At 47.9% G+C, this 17,353-nt stretch overlaps 5 protein-coding genes across 5 annotated transcripts; 3 read left to right on the top strand and 2 right to left on the bottom strand.

Annotated features, from left to right (window-relative positions):
* Positions 1 to 321: 321 nt before the first annotated feature.
* Positions 322 to 3,250, top strand: GGS22DRAFT_89425 (fungal-specific transcription factor domain-containing protein). The gene is made up of 2 exons (XM_047968356.1): positions 322 to 1,190; positions 1,330 to 3,250. Exons 1-2 carry the CDS (start codon positions 859 to 861, stop codon positions 3,146 to 3,148), a joined length of 2,151 nt encoding a protein of 716 aa, XP_047821647.1. The 5' UTR covers positions 322 to 858; the 3' UTR covers positions 3,149 to 3,250.
* A 1,012-nt stretch (positions 3,251 to 4,262) lies between these two features.
* Positions 4,263 to 5,370, bottom strand: GGS22DRAFT_197744 (glycoside hydrolase family 16 protein; the record flags this gene model as incomplete). Its single annotated transcript, XM_047966027.1, has 1 exon — positions 4,263 to 5,370. The coding sequence occupies exon 1, from the start codon at positions 5,262 to 5,264 to the stop codon at positions 4,263 to 4,265; it is 1,002 nt and encodes a 333-aa protein (XP_047821646.1). The 5' UTR covers positions 5,265 to 5,370.
* A 3,607-nt stretch (positions 5,371 to 8,977) lies between these two features.
* On the top strand, positions 8,978 to 10,589 carry GGS22DRAFT_89400 (bacterial luciferase-like protein). Its single transcript, XM_047968355.1, has one exon. It carries the CDS (start codon positions 9,262 to 9,264, stop codon positions 10,372 to 10,374), a length of 1,113 nt encoding a protein of 370 aa, XP_047821645.1. The 5' UTR covers positions 8,978 to 9,261; the 3' UTR covers positions 10,375 to 10,589.
* On the bottom strand, positions 10,335 to 13,973 carry GGS22DRAFT_154358 (VIT-domain-containing protein). Its single transcript, XM_047960026.1, has 2 exons — positions 13,942 to 13,973; positions 10,335 to 13,882 (listed from the first exon to the last, which is right to left on the bottom strand). The coding sequence occupies exon 2, from the start codon at positions 13,691 to 13,693 to the stop codon at positions 10,805 to 10,807; it is 2,889 nt and encodes a 962-aa protein (XP_047821644.1). The 5' UTR covers positions 13,694 to 13,882; positions 13,942 to 13,973; the 3' UTR covers positions 10,335 to 10,804.
* GGS22DRAFT_89380 (uncharacterized protein) lies at positions 13,969 to 16,548 on the top strand. Its single transcript, XM_047968354.1, has 8 exons — positions 13,969 to 14,574; positions 14,629 to 14,978; positions 15,038 to 15,160; positions 15,212 to 15,350; positions 15,425 to 15,666; positions 15,723 to 15,966; positions 16,029 to 16,303; positions 16,366 to 16,548. The coding sequence occupies exons 1-8, from the start codon at positions 14,081 to 14,083 to the stop codon at positions 16,437 to 16,439; spliced, it is 1,941 nt and encodes a 646-aa protein (XP_047821643.1). The 5' UTR covers positions 13,969 to 14,080; the 3' UTR covers positions 16,440 to 16,548.
* The last annotated feature ends 805 nt before the right edge of the window (positions 16,549 to 17,353 follow it).

The following is a 17,353-nucleotide window of genomic DNA, read 5'->3' as shown; positions in this document are numbered from 1 at the left end:
CTAGTTACCCTCCCTTCCCCCCCCAATCAGGTCTCCCTTTTAACTGATACATATATATTTCAATGACGAAGATAAGCCATTCTTATCTTATACTTGCTTCTATCATCACCTAGTGTATCTCAGCCGTCGGCACACGGAGCAATTACAATATATTAACTTTGGTTTGGCCTATCGCGGCGGCATAATCGCGAATCTAGGCCTGACCCCTTGACCGGAAGAATCACGAGCGCATGCGCCATTTGGGACTGCATGCGGCCTTGTATCTAACGGTGGTTATTTACCGGAAACGATAGGACAGCAGAGATACGGGATCCAGGTTCAAGGTATATTTGATTTCCCCGGCCTCAATTTCGATAAGACAGATCCCACCAGACTGGTCTGGGTGGTGTGTGTTGAAACACGCGGCGCAACTCTCGCGTGGACATTGGACACTGGACATCCTACCTGCGTCTCCCGACGTTTCCTAACGCCTCCCCGTGCCACTTAACAGCCTTATCATCCCAACCTTCCTTATCAAGCATCCCATAAGGTCCCATAAGGTACCATAGGGAGTTCCTCGAAGCAGTGGAGAGCGCAGAGATCTGCAGTTCTCTGCTACGATTCGACGTTGTATTGCGGCAGCGGACCCTGTTCCTTGAGGAGGCATTTCCCAGACTCCCCATTCGGTAACCCATCATACCCCCTCTGTCCGGATATAGGTCCATTACATCACCTTGTCACCTTGTAGCCCGGTCCTACCAGGCGAGCCGTCATTTGGCGTCTACCTAAGCGGACCCCCGACAGTGATACGGCGAAGCCGACCTCAGCGAGGAAACACTGCTAGCGGTATTGGGCGCAACCCGCTTAATAATTTCAGCCATGTCCAGTCTTAGCACTCTTCCTCGGACGGCTCCTATTGCTATTGCTCCTAAACCTTTACAGCTATTTCCTAGTCGCCCGCATAGCAAGGAGGCATCTTTTAATAGTATGAACAGTAATGATTCAACAGACTCAGATTCTGCTGTAAGTGGTGGCGGATCCCCTTGTGAATCTTGTCTGAGAAGGCGATTTAAGTGTGTCATCGGGGACGACGACGAGAGCTGCATCTCTTGCCAAGTCCACGGAATCCCATGCTCTTTAAACCAGAGCCCTCAGCCTCGTAAAAGAAAGCTAGCGCGTGACTCGACCGAAGAAAGTAACGGGAAAAGAGGGTGAGTGTTCACCGATACTTTCATTCGTCATCCGTCATTCGTTATTCGTTGACCCCCATCCTTACGTTATCACTTGCAGCCCATGGTCGACAGAGTCTTGGACAAGAAAAAATTGCTGACATATTATTGGTCAATGCAGCTCGCCCGCCAGGTCTGATAACAGGAGAAGGCGGCAACGTCAGGCCAGCTTGTCAAGTACAACTGCTAGCACTTCTTTAATCGAGGAGATGGCTAATTTTGGTGGCCCGACTTTGCTAAAGCGCTCTCTTGGCCTCCAAGAAGACCGTTATAGCCAATACATCGGCCCTACCACCGACTTTGAACCCTCTTTGATCAACCTGTCCCCATTCGACCCTCAAGATGAGAGCTTACTTGCCCGAGGTACTCTGAGAAAAGTGAGCGATAATGACACGTTCTTGGTATTGCCTGATAATGCCACGCATGGCCACGAGCATCAGTATGACGACACCGACGAGATTCAACGGCTGGTGGCGCCCTACGGCCGCAAGTTAATCGACCTGTATTTCGAAGTTGTACATCCGGCCTTTCCCATTATTCAGAAGACCATCTTCTACGAGAAATACGATCGAAACTACCGGGAATTTTCGCCTGCGTTGTTAGCTGCTGTTTACATCCTCGCCATTAATTGGTGGGACCACTCGGAGGAGCTTTCTAAGAACCAGCGACCCAATGTGCGAGAACTTGAGAGATTAATACGGTCTTCTCTGGCCGATGCCATGTGGCGACCAAAACTTTCCACCGTGCAGGCCGGTCTCTTGCTTTCGCAGCGACCTGAAGGGGACCAATGGGCTCCGACCGCCCAGATCGTAGCGATTGCCCAAGAGCTCGGCCTCCACCTAGACTGCACGCACTGGAAAATTCCACCTTGGGAGAAGGGGTTGAGGAAGAGACTTGCCTGGGCTCTGTACATGCAAGATAAGTGGGGAGCCCTTGTTCACGGACGACCATCACACATCTTTAGCTCCAACTGGGTCGTGCAGCCGCTGGCGCCAAACGATTTCCCGGAAGCTGAGTTAGACGAACAGAAGCCGGAGGAGAAGATGGATATCGAGAGAGGTCGGACGTTATTTGTTCAGATGATCTATCTTACCCAAGTCCTAGCCGAGATACTGGAAACGTTCTACACGCTCGAAGCCATGCAGAACGTCAGCAATGCCGGTCCACAAGGTACCCACCTTGTTTTGGGCATGGCAAAGCCTATCCAGCTGAAGCTGAAAGAATGGTACGCTGCGCTTCCGACCGCGATCCGCATGGACTCTTCTTTCCAGTCTGGCAGTGTCACCTCCACTCGTTTATCGAGCATCGGGTATCTGCACTTGGCTTACTTCGCAACGGAAATTACTCTGCATCGTAGAATAATCCGGTCTCTAGAGACGGAATCGCAGGCTGTCGATCCCTATGTTCAGCACATATGCCGCAGTGCTGCAAAAGCTCGTTTGATATCTGCTATGGATTTCGTCAATCGTTTGACGCCTCAACATTTGCGGTCTTTCTGGTTCTTTGCATCGAAAACCAACTTCGCATTAATTGGTACTTTTGGGTCGCTTTTATGGGCAACCTCTCCAGGTCGTGAGGAGGCCGACTGGTATCGGCGTAGGCTTGGGGAATACCGCTGGACTTTGAGCGTCAGCAGCAAGCCTGGCGAATCCAAAGGCCTGACCGAATTTGCAATGGGTATGCTCGACATCTCAACCGGGTTGCTGAAGAAGCTCCCCGAGAAACCGGAATTGAGCCGCAGCGGAAGCGCCATTGAATTCGATCCCGGAAGACGACAGAGCATTCTATCCATGGGGATGAGTAGTTCTGTCGGGGAGCTTTACAGCGGAATGGCTAGTGCGGACATCAGCAATATCCACAGCCCAGAGAGCATAGATAGTAGCGATGAAGACTATGATACGTTTGCTCCGATGGCTGGAATGGCCTCTATGGGTGACTGAGCGAGTTGTAGGAGGGATTCTCCTCTTTCCCCTTTTCGATTATTTTTGGTGCACTGTTAGAATGGGGGTTGGGGAATGAAGTAGGAATAGAAAAGGACTGGGATGAGGCAAGGTCACGCCATAGGCACGAAATCTGACGACTGGGTAATCGGTTCCATGAAAACATCCATTATATATCCTCGGGTACGGACTTACATGTCTTGATGAAGGTTTTTGGCATTTATTTCACTATTTCTTTTTATTTCCCCTTTCATATGTTCGTCATCTCGAATACCCCGTCTAGATGTCATCTGTTTTGCGCTTGTCGGCTATTTAACGTTGTCGGTACTGGATCTCATGCATCGCGAATAGTATTTGTCGACTGGGTCGAGGATGCATTCGTCGGGAAGGACAAAAAAGGCATTGTCGGGTCGCATGGATGGTCGGATGCATAGCTTTGGGAAGACTGTTATGTAGCCACGAGCAATTAATTGAGTCTGAGTCTATGTTGAGTTGATCTACCGTGCAAGCATCAATGGGTGCATCGTGTGGTGAGTCCAGCTACTCCAAGGACCTCTGTCTTTTATACTGACATTTTGTCGAGATATCGGTATCGTGTCTTAATTACATGAGAATTCTAGACAGAACACCGTGGGAATTCGCACCTATCTGGCATTTTAATCGCGTTTATTGATGTTCCACATGCCATCAAGGTATTCCCCGACGACGTGTTAAATCAAGGACATCTTCAAGGTAGCACATGTGAACACACCCTTCTGGTCACGTACGACATGTAGCAGCAAACTTGTCATGCCAAGAAAAGAGGTACCCATATAAAACATATCGTTGATATTCAAAGCGGTATTCCGAACTATATATAAAAGAAAAAAGGTAAAGAAATCTCAAATATGCTAACCAGTAGCACAACCCACGCTCCCTACACCATCTATACCAGACTCATAGACCCGTTCCGACGTTCAATAAGTCATTCGTGTATACCATTAACCATCCAGCTTTCAACCGAGAAGAGACGACCCCGATCCGAGAGATATTTAATTGTCCAAGCTCAATAATAGAGCATGAGCGAAACTAGCAGGGCGAGGGATAGATGCAGAACCCATCCCTCTAGCGGGATTCAGCGCGCCCCGCTCAGCGCCGGCACCCCCGCCGCGGTGCCCAGGTCGAAGCTGCAGATGTTCGCCGCCGCGCATTGCTTGAAGCTTGACGGCTCCGCCGTGTTGTTGTAGATCAGCTCGATCCATTGGATCTGCAGGTACGCGCTTTGCCCGCTCGCCATTGCGCCGCTCCAGCTCCCGCCGTCGGACCACGCGTTGAAGAGCAGAGTCGTCGGGTCCACGGGTGCTTGGTACGTGTTCTGCAGCATGTGTGTCCCGTCGACGTACCAGTCGCTTTTTCCGGGCGTCCAGTCGTATCGGTGCACGCGCCAGTTCGACCATGTTCCGCTTATCTTGACCTGTTTCGTGGCGTTCGGTCGCGAGGTTCCGTTTACCGTTGCCGGCTGGTTCGTGTAGTGCACTTGGTTGTTCGCGTCTGAGGTCAGGAACTCGGTGTCCGCTTCTTGCACGTTGGCTTCGGACGCCGCGTCCTTGTATGTGAACATGGCGGTTACGGCGCCTGCGGCCCCCTTTGTGCGCGCGTACATTCGCATCGAGACGTATTGGTATTGCCCCGATATGCTTTGCAGCTCGGCGGACGACTGGAAGTTGCCGTTGCTGGCGGGGTGCCGGTATGTGCGGAGGGTTAGCCAGGTCTTGGAGTTCGCGTTCGTGTCGCTGTTCGACTCGATGTACACGTCGTTCTTGCTGTACTCGTTGTACACGGCGCCGGAGTCCGTCCACGCTTGGATCGACCAGGTGTTGGTGAAGTTGGTCGTGTTGAAGTAGGCGTGCGTCACAGGTGCCGCTAGGGCCTGCGCGCGATTGTTAATCGCTGCGGGCACACGCGGGTTTGCGATGTTCCGGAAGTCGAAGAACTTGTAGTGCGCGAAGTACGCCGGGGAGGTTCCGTTCGTTCGGAAGCATTGGCATACCGAGGGGTCGACCCCGGTGGCGGCATGCGCGGTTTGCGTTCCGAGGAAGGCGGCGCCGGCTGCCAGGAGGGAAGTGAAGGAGACCATGGTTAGGTGCCTGTGTGGATAAGACGCTGCAGGTCTTGGCCGTGAGGTTCGTCAGGGGTAAGGGGGTATTTGATGGACGAAATGGGACAGGGTGAGATGAGTGAGTGTTTGGGTTGACGATCTGCTAATCTGGTGTAGGATTGGCCACTCAGAGACTCTTATATATAAAGATCCTGCTGAGCCTTCGATCCGTCATCGCTGGTGACGTTTGCTCGAGTATGAGCCGCTTGCTAGCCACCTCCAAGAATTAGGCCGAGACCTTAGACAAACAAATGTCACCCTAATCCCAATTGGAACTGCCTACGTTGGTAGGTCCTAGGCAAAACATTTTTTTCTTCACCATAGCCTTCTTTTGGCGAAGTTTGGTGTGCTTTCATGACATATTTGCTCGGTGTGTGGGTATGGATGATGTAGCATCGCGAGTCAGTTACCGGCAGGTGGTCCAAAATCATCTTGGCTAACGTCGGTGCGCTAGATCTGTTAGTTTGCAGAGCGGCCGCAATAGATGGATTTTGAGTTCATCGGATCCATGGATCGCTGAACGGGAGGGAAATCGATCTCATTGATCCTCGCAAACCCGTACGGAAAGGACCCTGATCGTCCACGTTACCCCAGGGCAGTTTTTGCCGTTCAGGGGGTATGTTGGTGGTACGTAAAAGGCATCTGCCATCTGGAAAGGGGAGGTAAGTCGAAGCTCAATAGGTATTCAAGTGTACCAGACGTGAGGGCACCTTTTCGACATTTCAATAGTTTGTTGGTGGCATGTGAATTCGAAAGTTTCAAAACCCGACAATCAAAATCCTTCTTCGGTTCCCGGCTTACGTCCTGAAGCTGGGTCGTCCCATCGACCCCCTACCTCTGCGCCGCTCCAGTACCAGATTTTGGTAACAATTTTATTATTGCTTTAATCATATACGTAGGGCTTAACAACGTTACGTTTGGTAGACGGGTATCGCAACGTGAAGTTGTGACCTGCCATACCCGGCTATACCAACCGACTGCATGTGCTTTCATAAAACGTACTCAATTCCCAACTCCATGAGAAGATTGTGGCCTAACTACTCTCTTAATTTGAGATTTATGTTCATGTTGGTAATCCTTCGTCACAGAATTATTGTATTGCACTAGATTTCGGACTGACTTGAACTAACTAATATGCTCAAGTTTGGTCTAAGTCTGGTCTCGGACTTGTTCCTGACTATCGTGAGCTTCTTGACCTATCGTGGTTTGGCGGTCCTGCCACACACCAGTCGACTTTCGACACAACTAATAACCGTGAAACAAACAATCATATGAACAAGATTCAAGTGGTAAAAGAATGTTTGAAAAATCTGTAAATTGCTCAGCCGAGGCCGGAGAACCCATGAACGGGCCAAACAAACACTGGCTTATGAATCTGGGGAATTAGTATTGGTTGGAGAACAATGGTAAGGGTCTTTAACATATCCAAGTGTTCTTAGATCGCGGGGTTTATTATAGCCAATCTCCACTGGGGGTTAAGTTGCTAGATCTCGGAGTAGTCATTGCTTAGCCATGTATGGGATATATAGCCTCCGGTAGTGAATCCCATTGCAACGGTTTGCGCTATTATTGAGATTTACACTCGTCTATCTACAGATATTTTGTTTGTTGGGTTTCAGGGCTCTACGAATATCTGGGTACTTAGCTACATAGGAGAGATCGGACGCATCATAGGTAGTACACAGGTAGAGACGAAGAAAATTATCTCGTTAGAGCCTCAAAAGCCCTGGGAAATATATACACCTGCGTACCTAGTAGGTATACCTACAGAGTACCTGTTGCCGAAAACCAGTTAGATTTAACAGCCGATCTAATATATCAACTTTCTGTAGAGTCTTCCATGATAGACTTTTTACTTAGACCCCTGAAGCCCCGTATAAGTCTAAGTCCAACTGTATACTACCTACCTAGGTAATGTATAGGTGTTGCATTCTTGGCAAACTTTGAATTGACTGAAGTCCTTGGTGACTGGGATCGGGAAAACCTAATCCAAAGGGGTGTGGTGTCGGCTTGGCCTAGACCACACGGATACAGACTCAAAATGACTACACGTGGGACCCTGCTAGTAGCAGTATACTCTGTAGACCAACGGCCTGAGTAATCAGCTTTTAGCATCACGTTCCCTAGGTAGGCGACGTAAGCTTTGCCAAAACTACAATATATCGTTCTCTTACCCTCTCATTCGCCTTCACTATTCCTACCCTGTTAAAATGGACCCTATATACCATGCAAGGTATCTAGGTAACTACCGTTTATGGAAGCTAACTCTAGGTCGGCTCCTCATAATGTAGTCAGATTTGAACTCTGATGTTATTGCCCAGAAATAATACGTGAGGTTGACTTAGGTAACGATATACTACCTAGGTACCTAGGTATCTAGTTTGTACGTACCTAGGCTCTCATTTCACCCCTCTCACTAACACTTTCTTTCCGCATAACCGTAACGGATGATGTACTGGTAAAGAAGCATCTCTATATAATATGATAGTTACTTACCTAGTAGTATCCTTAGTGACTAAAACATTTGTTGATGTGTGCCAAAACCCGCCAGCTAAGTCAATAAGACATCGCCGAAGTAAGCTACAAGTTCTAAAAGCATTAAGGGGGCTCCTTTTACCCGTGCAATGGATTTCCATCTCGGTCGAACCCGAGACCAACGCTACTATTCATCCTAGCCTTTATTCTATATGAGCAAATATTAGGTAAATAATGATATTTATTTCTATGGCTAGTGAAACGGCATCATCCGTGGCTTACTTAACGTACCTAGCTTACGTATGTTAAACTTCATGACTCGGATAGGGGTAAAATATTTCATGTCTAAGAACAAGATAGAGATGTGTTAGAGCTATCCCCGCTAAGTACCGAGGCAGCTAGGGGGGCTCTAAAATGTCTAGTCGTTCAAGCACGTTATATCACATAACATTCAGGTACACACTCAACGATCTAGACCCCTTCTCATTATACTGGAAGAAAGTATTTGACCTCAACGGAGCCAATGATATCGTATTATTATCTATAAATCTTTTGAATTACCTACCTAATATTGAGTTGTTCGATGTCCTTCGGTGTTAACGCCGATTCTTCGGCAATAACACCAATGGTTATAATAATGTCGCGTAGAACTCAGTGTATGAATACATCATGTGTCTTCCTATACGAAGAAAAAGCCATCAGTAAGTTGCTAGGAAGATGTTCATAAATAGGTAGAATGATTATAAAGCTGTAATTCCCATGGAAATTATCTGTACATATGGTGGGGAGTAGGTAGGTATTCTAAAAACTCAGGGATACTTTCCGAATGGGAATGTTGCAACCTTTACCTAGGCTCTCAAAATACATTCCTAGAATGACCACGTGCTGTAATTGAGTGAAAATGAAGACTTTATTATAAATATCGCGAATATGAGGAGTAGTCGGGCTATAACTTGAAGCTAGTCGCGCTAGGGGCGTTAACCCCCCCCTGGAGCTACCTAGATGTACCTATATGAGTGTTAGGTAGGTAGGTATAAAAATAGTTAATATAGCAGTTCAATGACATTAAAAATGCCATTTCCATGATATAGAGTATACGATGGGATATAAGGCAAAATATGAGCTCATTATGAAGAAATATTCGTAGGATGCTACTAGCGTTTGTCCTAGATGATCACGTAGAACTTCTTCAGGTATGATTACTCGAAAAACGCGCGTTTGACCAAAAACATCAAGTAAGCCATACGATTATCAATCAAAAACCTGACGATGGAAAGTTGACTATACCCGTTGTATATAATGTCGGGGTTGAGATGAGGAGTGCGACGTGCCGGCACCGGCCTAAGTGGTATTGCGTGATTCTCCCGCAACTGTCGCCATCGGTATCTTTATATGATTCGCTATATCGTGAACCCTTATAAATAACCACATCTCAAGTCCAAAAACCGACGTAGATTCTAGATAAACCAGTTTTGTATAATCCCCGCAACTGATCATCAAGATGCCTACAGAATTCATCAGCTTAACATTCCCTAACCCGTCTACGGACATCAACCCCATCCCTAACTCCTCTATTGACCCGGATTTCCTGGAGCGATATGCCCGGAATCTAGACGACTATGCCTTCAACTACACCCTAGTCCCGTACGACTCCTCGTACTATGACCCCTGGACCATCGGCGCCACCATCGCCGCCAAGACCAAGAACCTCAAGATCATCATCGCACTCCGCCCTAACACACTCTACCCCACAGTCGCCGCCAAAGCCCTAGCAACGCTGGACCAGCTCAGCCGCGGGCGCGCCGTAGTGCACTTCATCGCAGGCGGCAGCGACGTCGAGCAAGCGCGAGAAGGGGACTTCCTCAACAAAGAGGAGCGATACGGGAGGTTAGAGGACTACATCAAGATCCTGAAGCGCGCGTGGGCGTCGGACGAGCCGTTCGACTGGGACAGCAAGTACTACCAATTCAAGGGGTTCTCGAACAAAGTGCGGCCCGTCAACGGGAAGAACATCCCCGTGTCCGTCGGCGGGTCGTCCGACGACGCGTACAGGATCGGCGGAAGCCTCGCGGATATCTTTGGGCTCTGGGGCGAGCCGCTGAAGGAGACGAAGCAGCAGATCGATCGCATTTACGAGGAGGCGAAGAAGGCCGGACGCGCGGATGATGATAGGCCGAGGATTTGGGTCACGTTTCGCCCGATTGTGGCGGAGACGGAGGAGTTGGCTTGGGCGAAGGCCCATCGGACCCTGGATTTGTTGAAGGCGGCACGGAATGATAGCCGGGGTCGCCCGAAGCCGGAGACGCCGGCCGCGCCGCAGAATGTGGGGTCTCAGCGGTTGCTGGAGATCGCGAGTAAGGGCGAGGTGCAGGATAGGGCGCTGTGGTACCCGACTGTGACGGCGACGAACGCGCGGGGCGCGTCGACGGCGTTGGTGGGTTCCGTGCAGACGATTGTTGATTCGCTGCTTGATTACGTTGATTTGGGCGCGGAGTTGATTTCGATCCGTGGGTATGATAACTTGAATGATGCGATTGATTATGGACGATATGTCCTGCCGAAGGTGCGGGAGGCGTTGAAAGAGAGGGAGGGTAAGACTAATGGGACTCATTAGTAGGATATAGGATATAGCACCTACCTACCTACTTAGTGTACAGAGCATTTGTAGGCTTTCGTTGAGAATACATGTTAAATGACATATTCCTACTAGTTTATCGTGAGATGTGTTTGAGATAGCGAGGGAGGAATAGGGGTTAGGGGTTTTGTGTACCTACCTCGAGATGAATACCTACCAGGTACATGTGATTTATCCCACAATTCACTTCTACTTAGGGGAGGAATTCTGTATGTGAGAAGATCATGTGAAAGGAGTGAATGATCCGGCTATTGTAGTCGGATCGGATACTGTCAAGAGACTACATTTGATTGAACGCCTTTCCAGCCATCCTGGCCCCTTCCATACAAGCCCACTTCCTATTTGAATCAATATATCTGTCGCGACGATCAGTTGAAAGTTGGAGAGTAGAAACTTCTCTCTCAGCCCTTTACTCAAAAGGGGCGACCTTCACCACACTTCGCTCTGGCTGCTGGTCATCGGGATCTTTGACACCTGCCGTTGCTTGGTTAGTAGACCTCGCCTTCGCGCCCTCCATTTCCAGCGTTTTGCCAGTTAGTTGCTTCTTTGCAAAGTCATATAACCCATTTCTCTTGGATTCATCCGACGCAAGGCTAGAAACGTAATTAGTAGCCTTCATTGCCATGAGACCCCAGAGGTCTTTGCAGGCTTGCAGGTCTCGCTCGAGAAGGACGACGACGATAGCTGTGATAGTAAGGATACCTGCTTCCGTATAATCCTTAATGATACTACTCTTTAGCGCGTGTTCTTGAATTTCTTGGACTGCTTTGGCCATCGATGATCCTAGAATGGACTTCGTATCGGCGTCGAAGCTCCCGTTGAAATTTTGGTAGGAGAGAAGTTTCGCCACAAATTCCCTCTGAAGATCCACTGTATTCTTATCGAGCTCATCGCTGTTGTCGGATTCTGGAATTATTTTCCTCATCTTGTGGAACAATCTCCCAGATGCCATTTTCCTTCTCGCTCGCGATGTTCCTATAGACGGTATAAGCGACCTCCAGTTGAATACTGGCAGTAATGCCTTTCTTGATTTCTTTTCATAATAGACGGCCTCACGTTTTGATTCAGAGTATCCTATAGGTACAATGGTACGAGATATGGAACAAGTATTATCGAAGTCCATGGATCGCATCTCGGCTGGAAGACCGATTTGAGAGAAGTCCTCGATGCAAGGATCGTACATAGATTCCAAAAATTCATTATCGTAATTTGCGTTTGCTGGGTATCGCTTAAGTTGTCTAATAGCGTCTGACGTTTCATCTCGTACGATACCTCGTGGTTGAAGTAGATCGTCTAGATCATCGGCGGAATCATGCACCTGGATGTTTTTGTCCTCTACCTTAGGAGCAGGGTTGTCCTGTTCAAGGAAGAAACTCGTCCATTTAGATGCAAGAGAGAACCTGCAAGCTAGCTCTGTTGCCTGATCCAACGAGAGTGTCTGTTTTCCAGGATACCCTACGTCATCCACGATAGATTTTACTCCAAGATTATGAATCATTGTATCGGGTTGCATTAGTTTCGTCACGGCGATAGTAGTGGACTCTGTCTCGCCGTTGGACTTAATGGTCTCGACAACCACACTTCTTAACTCGTCCAATGGTAAGTCGGGTTTGGAGAGTAAATATACCCTGTTTCCTTGAAAGGGGTTAAGGTCCCCAAACTCAGCCGGCGATGCCAAAAGTTGGCCATAATTATCCTTTCCGTTGAGCTTGATTCCCAGAGTCTTAACGTGGGCTGTGAGGGCTGCTTTCAGCATAGCCACAACACGATCTTCCCAGCCACCTGTACTCGCTTTCGAAATAACCTCAGAATAACCTCCGCCCCGTGAAGCGATCCCTTGTACGAGCGCGTGTGAGACGTGTGCACCGATACCCAGTGAAAAGAATCGCACTGCTCCCTGCGAGTTTGTTCTAGTCTCCTGGACGAGCGCTAAAGTTTCTTCGAGTCGCCATACTTCCCCATCCGTCAATACAATCATGTCGCAAGGGCACGACGTATCTCTACTAGCGACCATTTCGGTGAGGGCAGGCAGCAACTCGGTACCTCCCATGTCTGCTTTTAGGTTGGCCACATGATCCAAGGCTAGCTGTAGGGAATTTGAACTGTAGTCTTGGGATTTATGCCAGAGCTTTTCAAAGGAAGACCCGAAGGACAAGATGTTGAATTTTCGGCCAACCGGAATCCCCTTGAGGAAGAACTGCAGGGAAGATTTCACTGCCTCGATTTTGTCCTGCATGGAACCAGATCTGTCAACTAAGAAGATAACCTCCCCTGTCTTAGGCGTTTCATTGCTCTCTTGCATGAGTGAGGAGGGGATGGTGATCATCATAGCTTTTTGATTCTCGAGGGATGAATGCGACTCGAGCCAAGCGTGGGCATGATCTACCTTGCTAGGGGAGTTTGTTTCGATTGTAAGAATGAAGTCTTCGTGTAGAAATCCCACACTAGAGTCCAAATTGACCACCGCAGAATCTATGGGGGACTCGGAATTTCCAGAAAGATCTACCCAATTTGAAGCTTTGACTTTACCGAGACCTTGGTTTAATTGAATCTTATGGGTGTCGCTCTTGATTTGGAGGATCTTTTCAGCTTCCAGTACCTCAAGTTGCAGAGTGAATGAATTAGGTGTTTCGCCGGAGAGATTTCCGCGGATATCTGGAGGAGCATTTCCATATCTACTGGCGATAGCTGTCGGTATGGAGAACTCTGTGATGTTCTTCTCTTGTGAAAATTGCCGTTTCAATAGTGTAACGTAAGTGAGCTCAGCCTCGAGTCTTGTGTCCACAGGAATGTTTCCTAGAGAGGCTGTGAAAAGTTCAGGAGTATTCTGTTCCAGTAAAGCAGCTGTTCGCTCCGCCGCAACCGCTTGTCGGAAAGCCTCTCGAGCTTCAGCCTTAGGCTTGACCTTAGCTCTTATAGTTTTATCCCGACCAATCCGACAGCTGAAGCTTGTGACGGTGCATCCACTCGGTAAGGGGAATATGTAGGACGCTTTGGGTATAGTGATGTCGGCATTATTCCAGAAAACCTGCGATACCGTCACTCGGGCCGCATCATCCACAACACTTCCGTTGATTGAAACAGATAGGGGAGATAATAAATTTCTTGTGGGCTCTTTGAAGATATTACCGGGGAGCTCTTTATTTAGATGACTGTTTTTATCATCTCCCGAAGGTATTTTCTGCGGGATTTTCTGCGACAGCGAGTGAGTGTAATGTGATACAAGAGGTTGCCCCCCTAATTCAGCTGGGAGTGGTTCCCTGGGATCCCAAACGATACCCGCAGAGAATATGGCCATGGTTGATGGCTTGCGATATGAATAGGTACAGGTAAATGTCTAGGTACCTAGGTAGGTAAGTAAATATTAAATCTGTCAGAGAATGTTGGATTTTAAGTTATAATTATATAAATTCGAGGAGTCGATGGGGAGGATTGGAGGATTCGATTGTCTTAGGCGTCAAGCTTGGCAGTGCGACGCCATTAGGCGCTGAAGATGTGATTAAGCCAGCAGAAATGCCTTAAAAACTGCCTGGGAGTCAACCTTACTGAAGGATCCACCCCTCTTTCATGACAGCCCGTCAAACCTCCAATTGATTCTCGTGTTAGATATCAGGTAGGCACCTTGCTCTTTGACTCAAGTCCTACGGTCCCCCATATCGGGTGCGCATCTAGATCGGCCTTAACAATGTCCTTTACACCGTCTATCGGAGATGTGGTCATGATGGCCCAGATTGCATGGAAACTTGCCCAGGCATTCACCAAAGGTCGCAAATCTGCCCCCGCCGAGTTCTGCGAGGTTGAAAATCAGTTATATTCACTCAGCGCAGCCTTAGAGGCTATAAGGGGGGCTCAAGAAAGAGGTGACCTCGAAATTGGACACATCAATCCCAAATCGATCTCATCTGCAGGCAAAGATGAATCACACAGCGAAAACACGGTGAAAAATATCCTTCAAAATTGCCTGAAAACATTAACGCACCTTGAGAATATAGTGAAGAAATATAGTGTGATTCGTCAACCGACCACATCTTCTCATGGAATCGGTAATTGGAGCCAACACGTGGCTAGGAACTGGAGGAAGATTGAGTGGACGACTGAGAAAGGGGACCTAAATGCTCTCAGGGGTCAAATCATGATCCACACTAACAGTCTTAACCTCTTGCTCGGGGTTGCTACGAGGTATATTGTTTTCTGTACTCATTAGTTTCCTAGAAATATACTAATAATCATCAGTTCTCAAGCAGCTGGGATCCGGAAGTCTGTTGAGACATCCTCTGCTATGATCAAAGAGCTGTACGAATGGTACGAGGATAATGTCAAAGGCTTAAAGATAGTTGGGAATAGCGAGTCGGTCCCAAGCCCGCCAGCCTACATGCCCACCGAGGCATCCCATACATTCGAACTTTCCATTCGGACGGCTCGAGGGAAAGAGATAGTTTGCCCTCGAGCTTATTTTAACCGTGACTGGGATCAGATTTCTTTTACTGACAGTATGTATTCGGATGTGGAGCCTATGTTAGCTTGCGCATGTCGAAATCATGGCAACCAGGGGCTACACCAGCCTGCAGTGCAACGATATACGCGTAAGTGCCTACCTAGATTAAAGACATACAGCATTGGCCTGTCTCTAATAGGTTTATAGTGTCTCGTATCACTTTCCCTGCACGACTTGCGGGTGAAAGGCGGTCCTGGATTCTCTTCAAGATTTCTGACAAAGTTACCAATCAGCTTGTAACTCTGTACATTACCGCAATTCACCGTAGCTGTTCGTGAACCACTACTAGTAATTTTGATGCCCCTTGCTAAATATAGGAAGACATCCAAACATTAGAAGAAGCGATTCTCCAGGATCTCGCTATTCGACGAGCAGATGCAATTCTGGAACAAGGCTCCGGCAATGGCCTTTGTTATCTATCAGCTGACACTGGAGAGGAACGTGTTATTGCTTCAATCGGGTAACCTACCAAGCTTCTCTAAAATCCAGCAAGTTTCAATCTTACCTAGCTAACACGAAATTTTCATCGTTTAGAGAACTTCGAACTGCGCAGAAGTCAATCGAATCCATCACCTTCAACTATGGTGGTCGTACTTACTCTCGTAAATATGTCGACAATTTCCAGATCTTGCAGTATCAGACCTTAAGCCTAGACTCGTTGACAAAAGGAATTCAGGAAGAACCATTGAAACCTCTAGATTATGCAGAGGTCTTTATTACCTATGGTGGGCAAGACGAAGAGGCGCAGAGTGATGTGGTTAACAACACGCTTCACTGTAAGTTCGATTTGATGGAATTCCAGACGAGTAGATTCGCTAATTTGAAGAAATAGTGAAGCGAAATACCCAATTGAAGCTTGATGACGGTCATGCTCTCATACGAATAGATGCCATTGAAGCAATAGGAACATTGAAAGACAAGCGAACATCGTGTCTTGGAGATGTGGGCATAACGGTCCAGCTTACGAGTAGACAAGCTGCGCGAGAGCTTCACGAGAGGTTGGAAGATATGCGAATGGAACTGTTTATTAGGAGTTTACAGTATCCACGGACGGACGAGTCGGTAGCCCTTCGCTTGTGAGCACACCGGAACTATTTCCTATCCAAGAAAATTTGACTGGGATGCTGACCTTTTCCAGACAGTTCGTTAACATTACGTGCGAATACATGTGTATCCCTGATGCCAACGTGACGGTAACTATCGACGCCCAGGGCAAGCGCAGGCTCATCATCGAGAGTCGGAACAAATGCACTCTCGTGAGTCAAGTCCTTGCAGATAACTTCTCCGACTCTCTCTCGGGAAAGCCCGATTATACCCGGCCGACTTATGTTGTTCAATACGATGAGAGCGGCACTCGCAGCGTTTACAGATACGAGCGTGGATTCAGATACTTGGATTTGGGTGGCCAACAAGGTAGGTACCCGTATATATCAATATCCATATTCTTGGTCTTCAGAGCTGATTGTTCCATGTAGCCGACCGGATGTTTAAACTTGCTTGGGATACCACGTCGATGGAGTTGCAAACTGCTGGAATCCGCTTGGATTGATGGAACTGAAGGGATCCTGTACGTGGGAAAATATCGAGGATAACTGGGTACAATTCGAGTAGGTTGGTTAATAGATTGACGTCTATCATTAGATGAAATAACACTATCTACCTAGGTAGTGTTCATTCACTGTGGTAACGGCTCCGCTAAGATAGATGCCCAGTCCGGGATCGAGATAGTGAGACGAGTGGGGAAAACCGGCATCGGAACGGTTGAGATGGCCCCGAGGTTATCAATTCATCAGAAGCCCAAGGCAATTCCGCAGACCGGGGAAACTCCTTGTATATTTTCATTCGACAAGCTCTTCTGGCGAAAGATTATATGTCGTGTAAATCGTATAACGAGTCTCGGTACATGTAGAGATGGAATGAGTGGGGACCGTTATCCCATCTTCCTTTTAGCGTCCGTTCATTAGTACGTTAGGGCATTTAGTTTGCCTCTAGCAGCACTCTAGGGGAAATAGATGCCCATATGAACAGCCCTAAGCAGCTCAAATGCACTATTAGATGTAGATAAGGGCCACCTAAAGCAGGTTTCCTCTCAACAGCTCCTGAACTTTGGTAGATCCGAACATAAGCTCGATAGCACGGCCATATGTGATACGTTCCTAGGGCTGCTGCTAATAGTCGAGCTAAATCAGAAAATCCTGGTTCGTTGAGAATAATAAGGCATATTAAATTGGTCGAGAGGAGTAATCCTCCGTACTGGCGTAGAATGAGCTTCGCAGCCACGTTACAGCCGGGAAGTTGCTGGTCTGGTGTGAAAATAAATGACAAAGCCGCAGCAGTCTCAATAAGAGCATGGATAATAAATGGTGATTTTGCTAGTATCATCGTCTCTAATTAGGTACTAGGTAGGTAGGTATTAATATGAAAACATTACGGTAGCGATATTTCCTCGCGATAGAATACTGT

The sequence above is a fragment of the Annulohypoxylon maeteangense genome (assembly GCF_022496945.1).
Source record: "Annulohypoxylon maeteangense strain CBS 123835 unplaced genomic scaffold GGS22scaffold_3, whole genome shotgun sequence".
Classification (NCBI taxonomy): domain Eukaryota; kingdom Fungi; phylum Ascomycota; class Sordariomycetes; order Xylariales; family Hypoxylaceae; genus Annulohypoxylon; species Annulohypoxylon maeteangense.
Note: the sequence above shows the minus strand (reverse complement) of the source record. Positions and strands in the feature narration are given on the sequence as shown.

Coding starts and splice junctions, on each gene's coding strand:
- GGS22DRAFT_89425 (XM_047968356.1), top strand. CDS start 859: ATGTCCAGTCTTAGCACTCTTCCTCGGACGGCTCCTATTGCTATTGCT. Junction 1,191..1,329: donor GAAAGTAACGGGAAAAGAGG/GTGAGTGTTCAC, acceptor TGGTCAATGCAG/CTCGCCCGCCAGGTCTGATA.
- GGS22DRAFT_89400 (XM_047968355.1), top strand. CDS start 9,262: ATGCCTACAGAATTCATCAGCTTAACATTCCCTAACCCGTCTACGGAC.
- GGS22DRAFT_154358 (XM_047960026.1), bottom strand. CDS start 13,693: ATGGCCATATTCTCTGCGGGTATCGTTTGGGATCCCAGGGAACCACTC.
- GGS22DRAFT_89380 (XM_047968354.1), top strand. CDS start 14,081: ATGTCCTTTACACCGTCTATCGGAGATGTGGTCATGATGGCCCAGATT. Junction 14,575..14,628: donor TTGCTCGGGGTTGCTACGAG/GTATATTGTTTT, acceptor AATAATCATCAG/TTCTCAAGCAGCTGGGATCC. Junction 14,979..15,037: donor TGCAGTGCAACGATATACGC/GTAAGTGCCTAC, acceptor ATAGGTTTATAG/TGTCTCGTATCACTTTCCCT.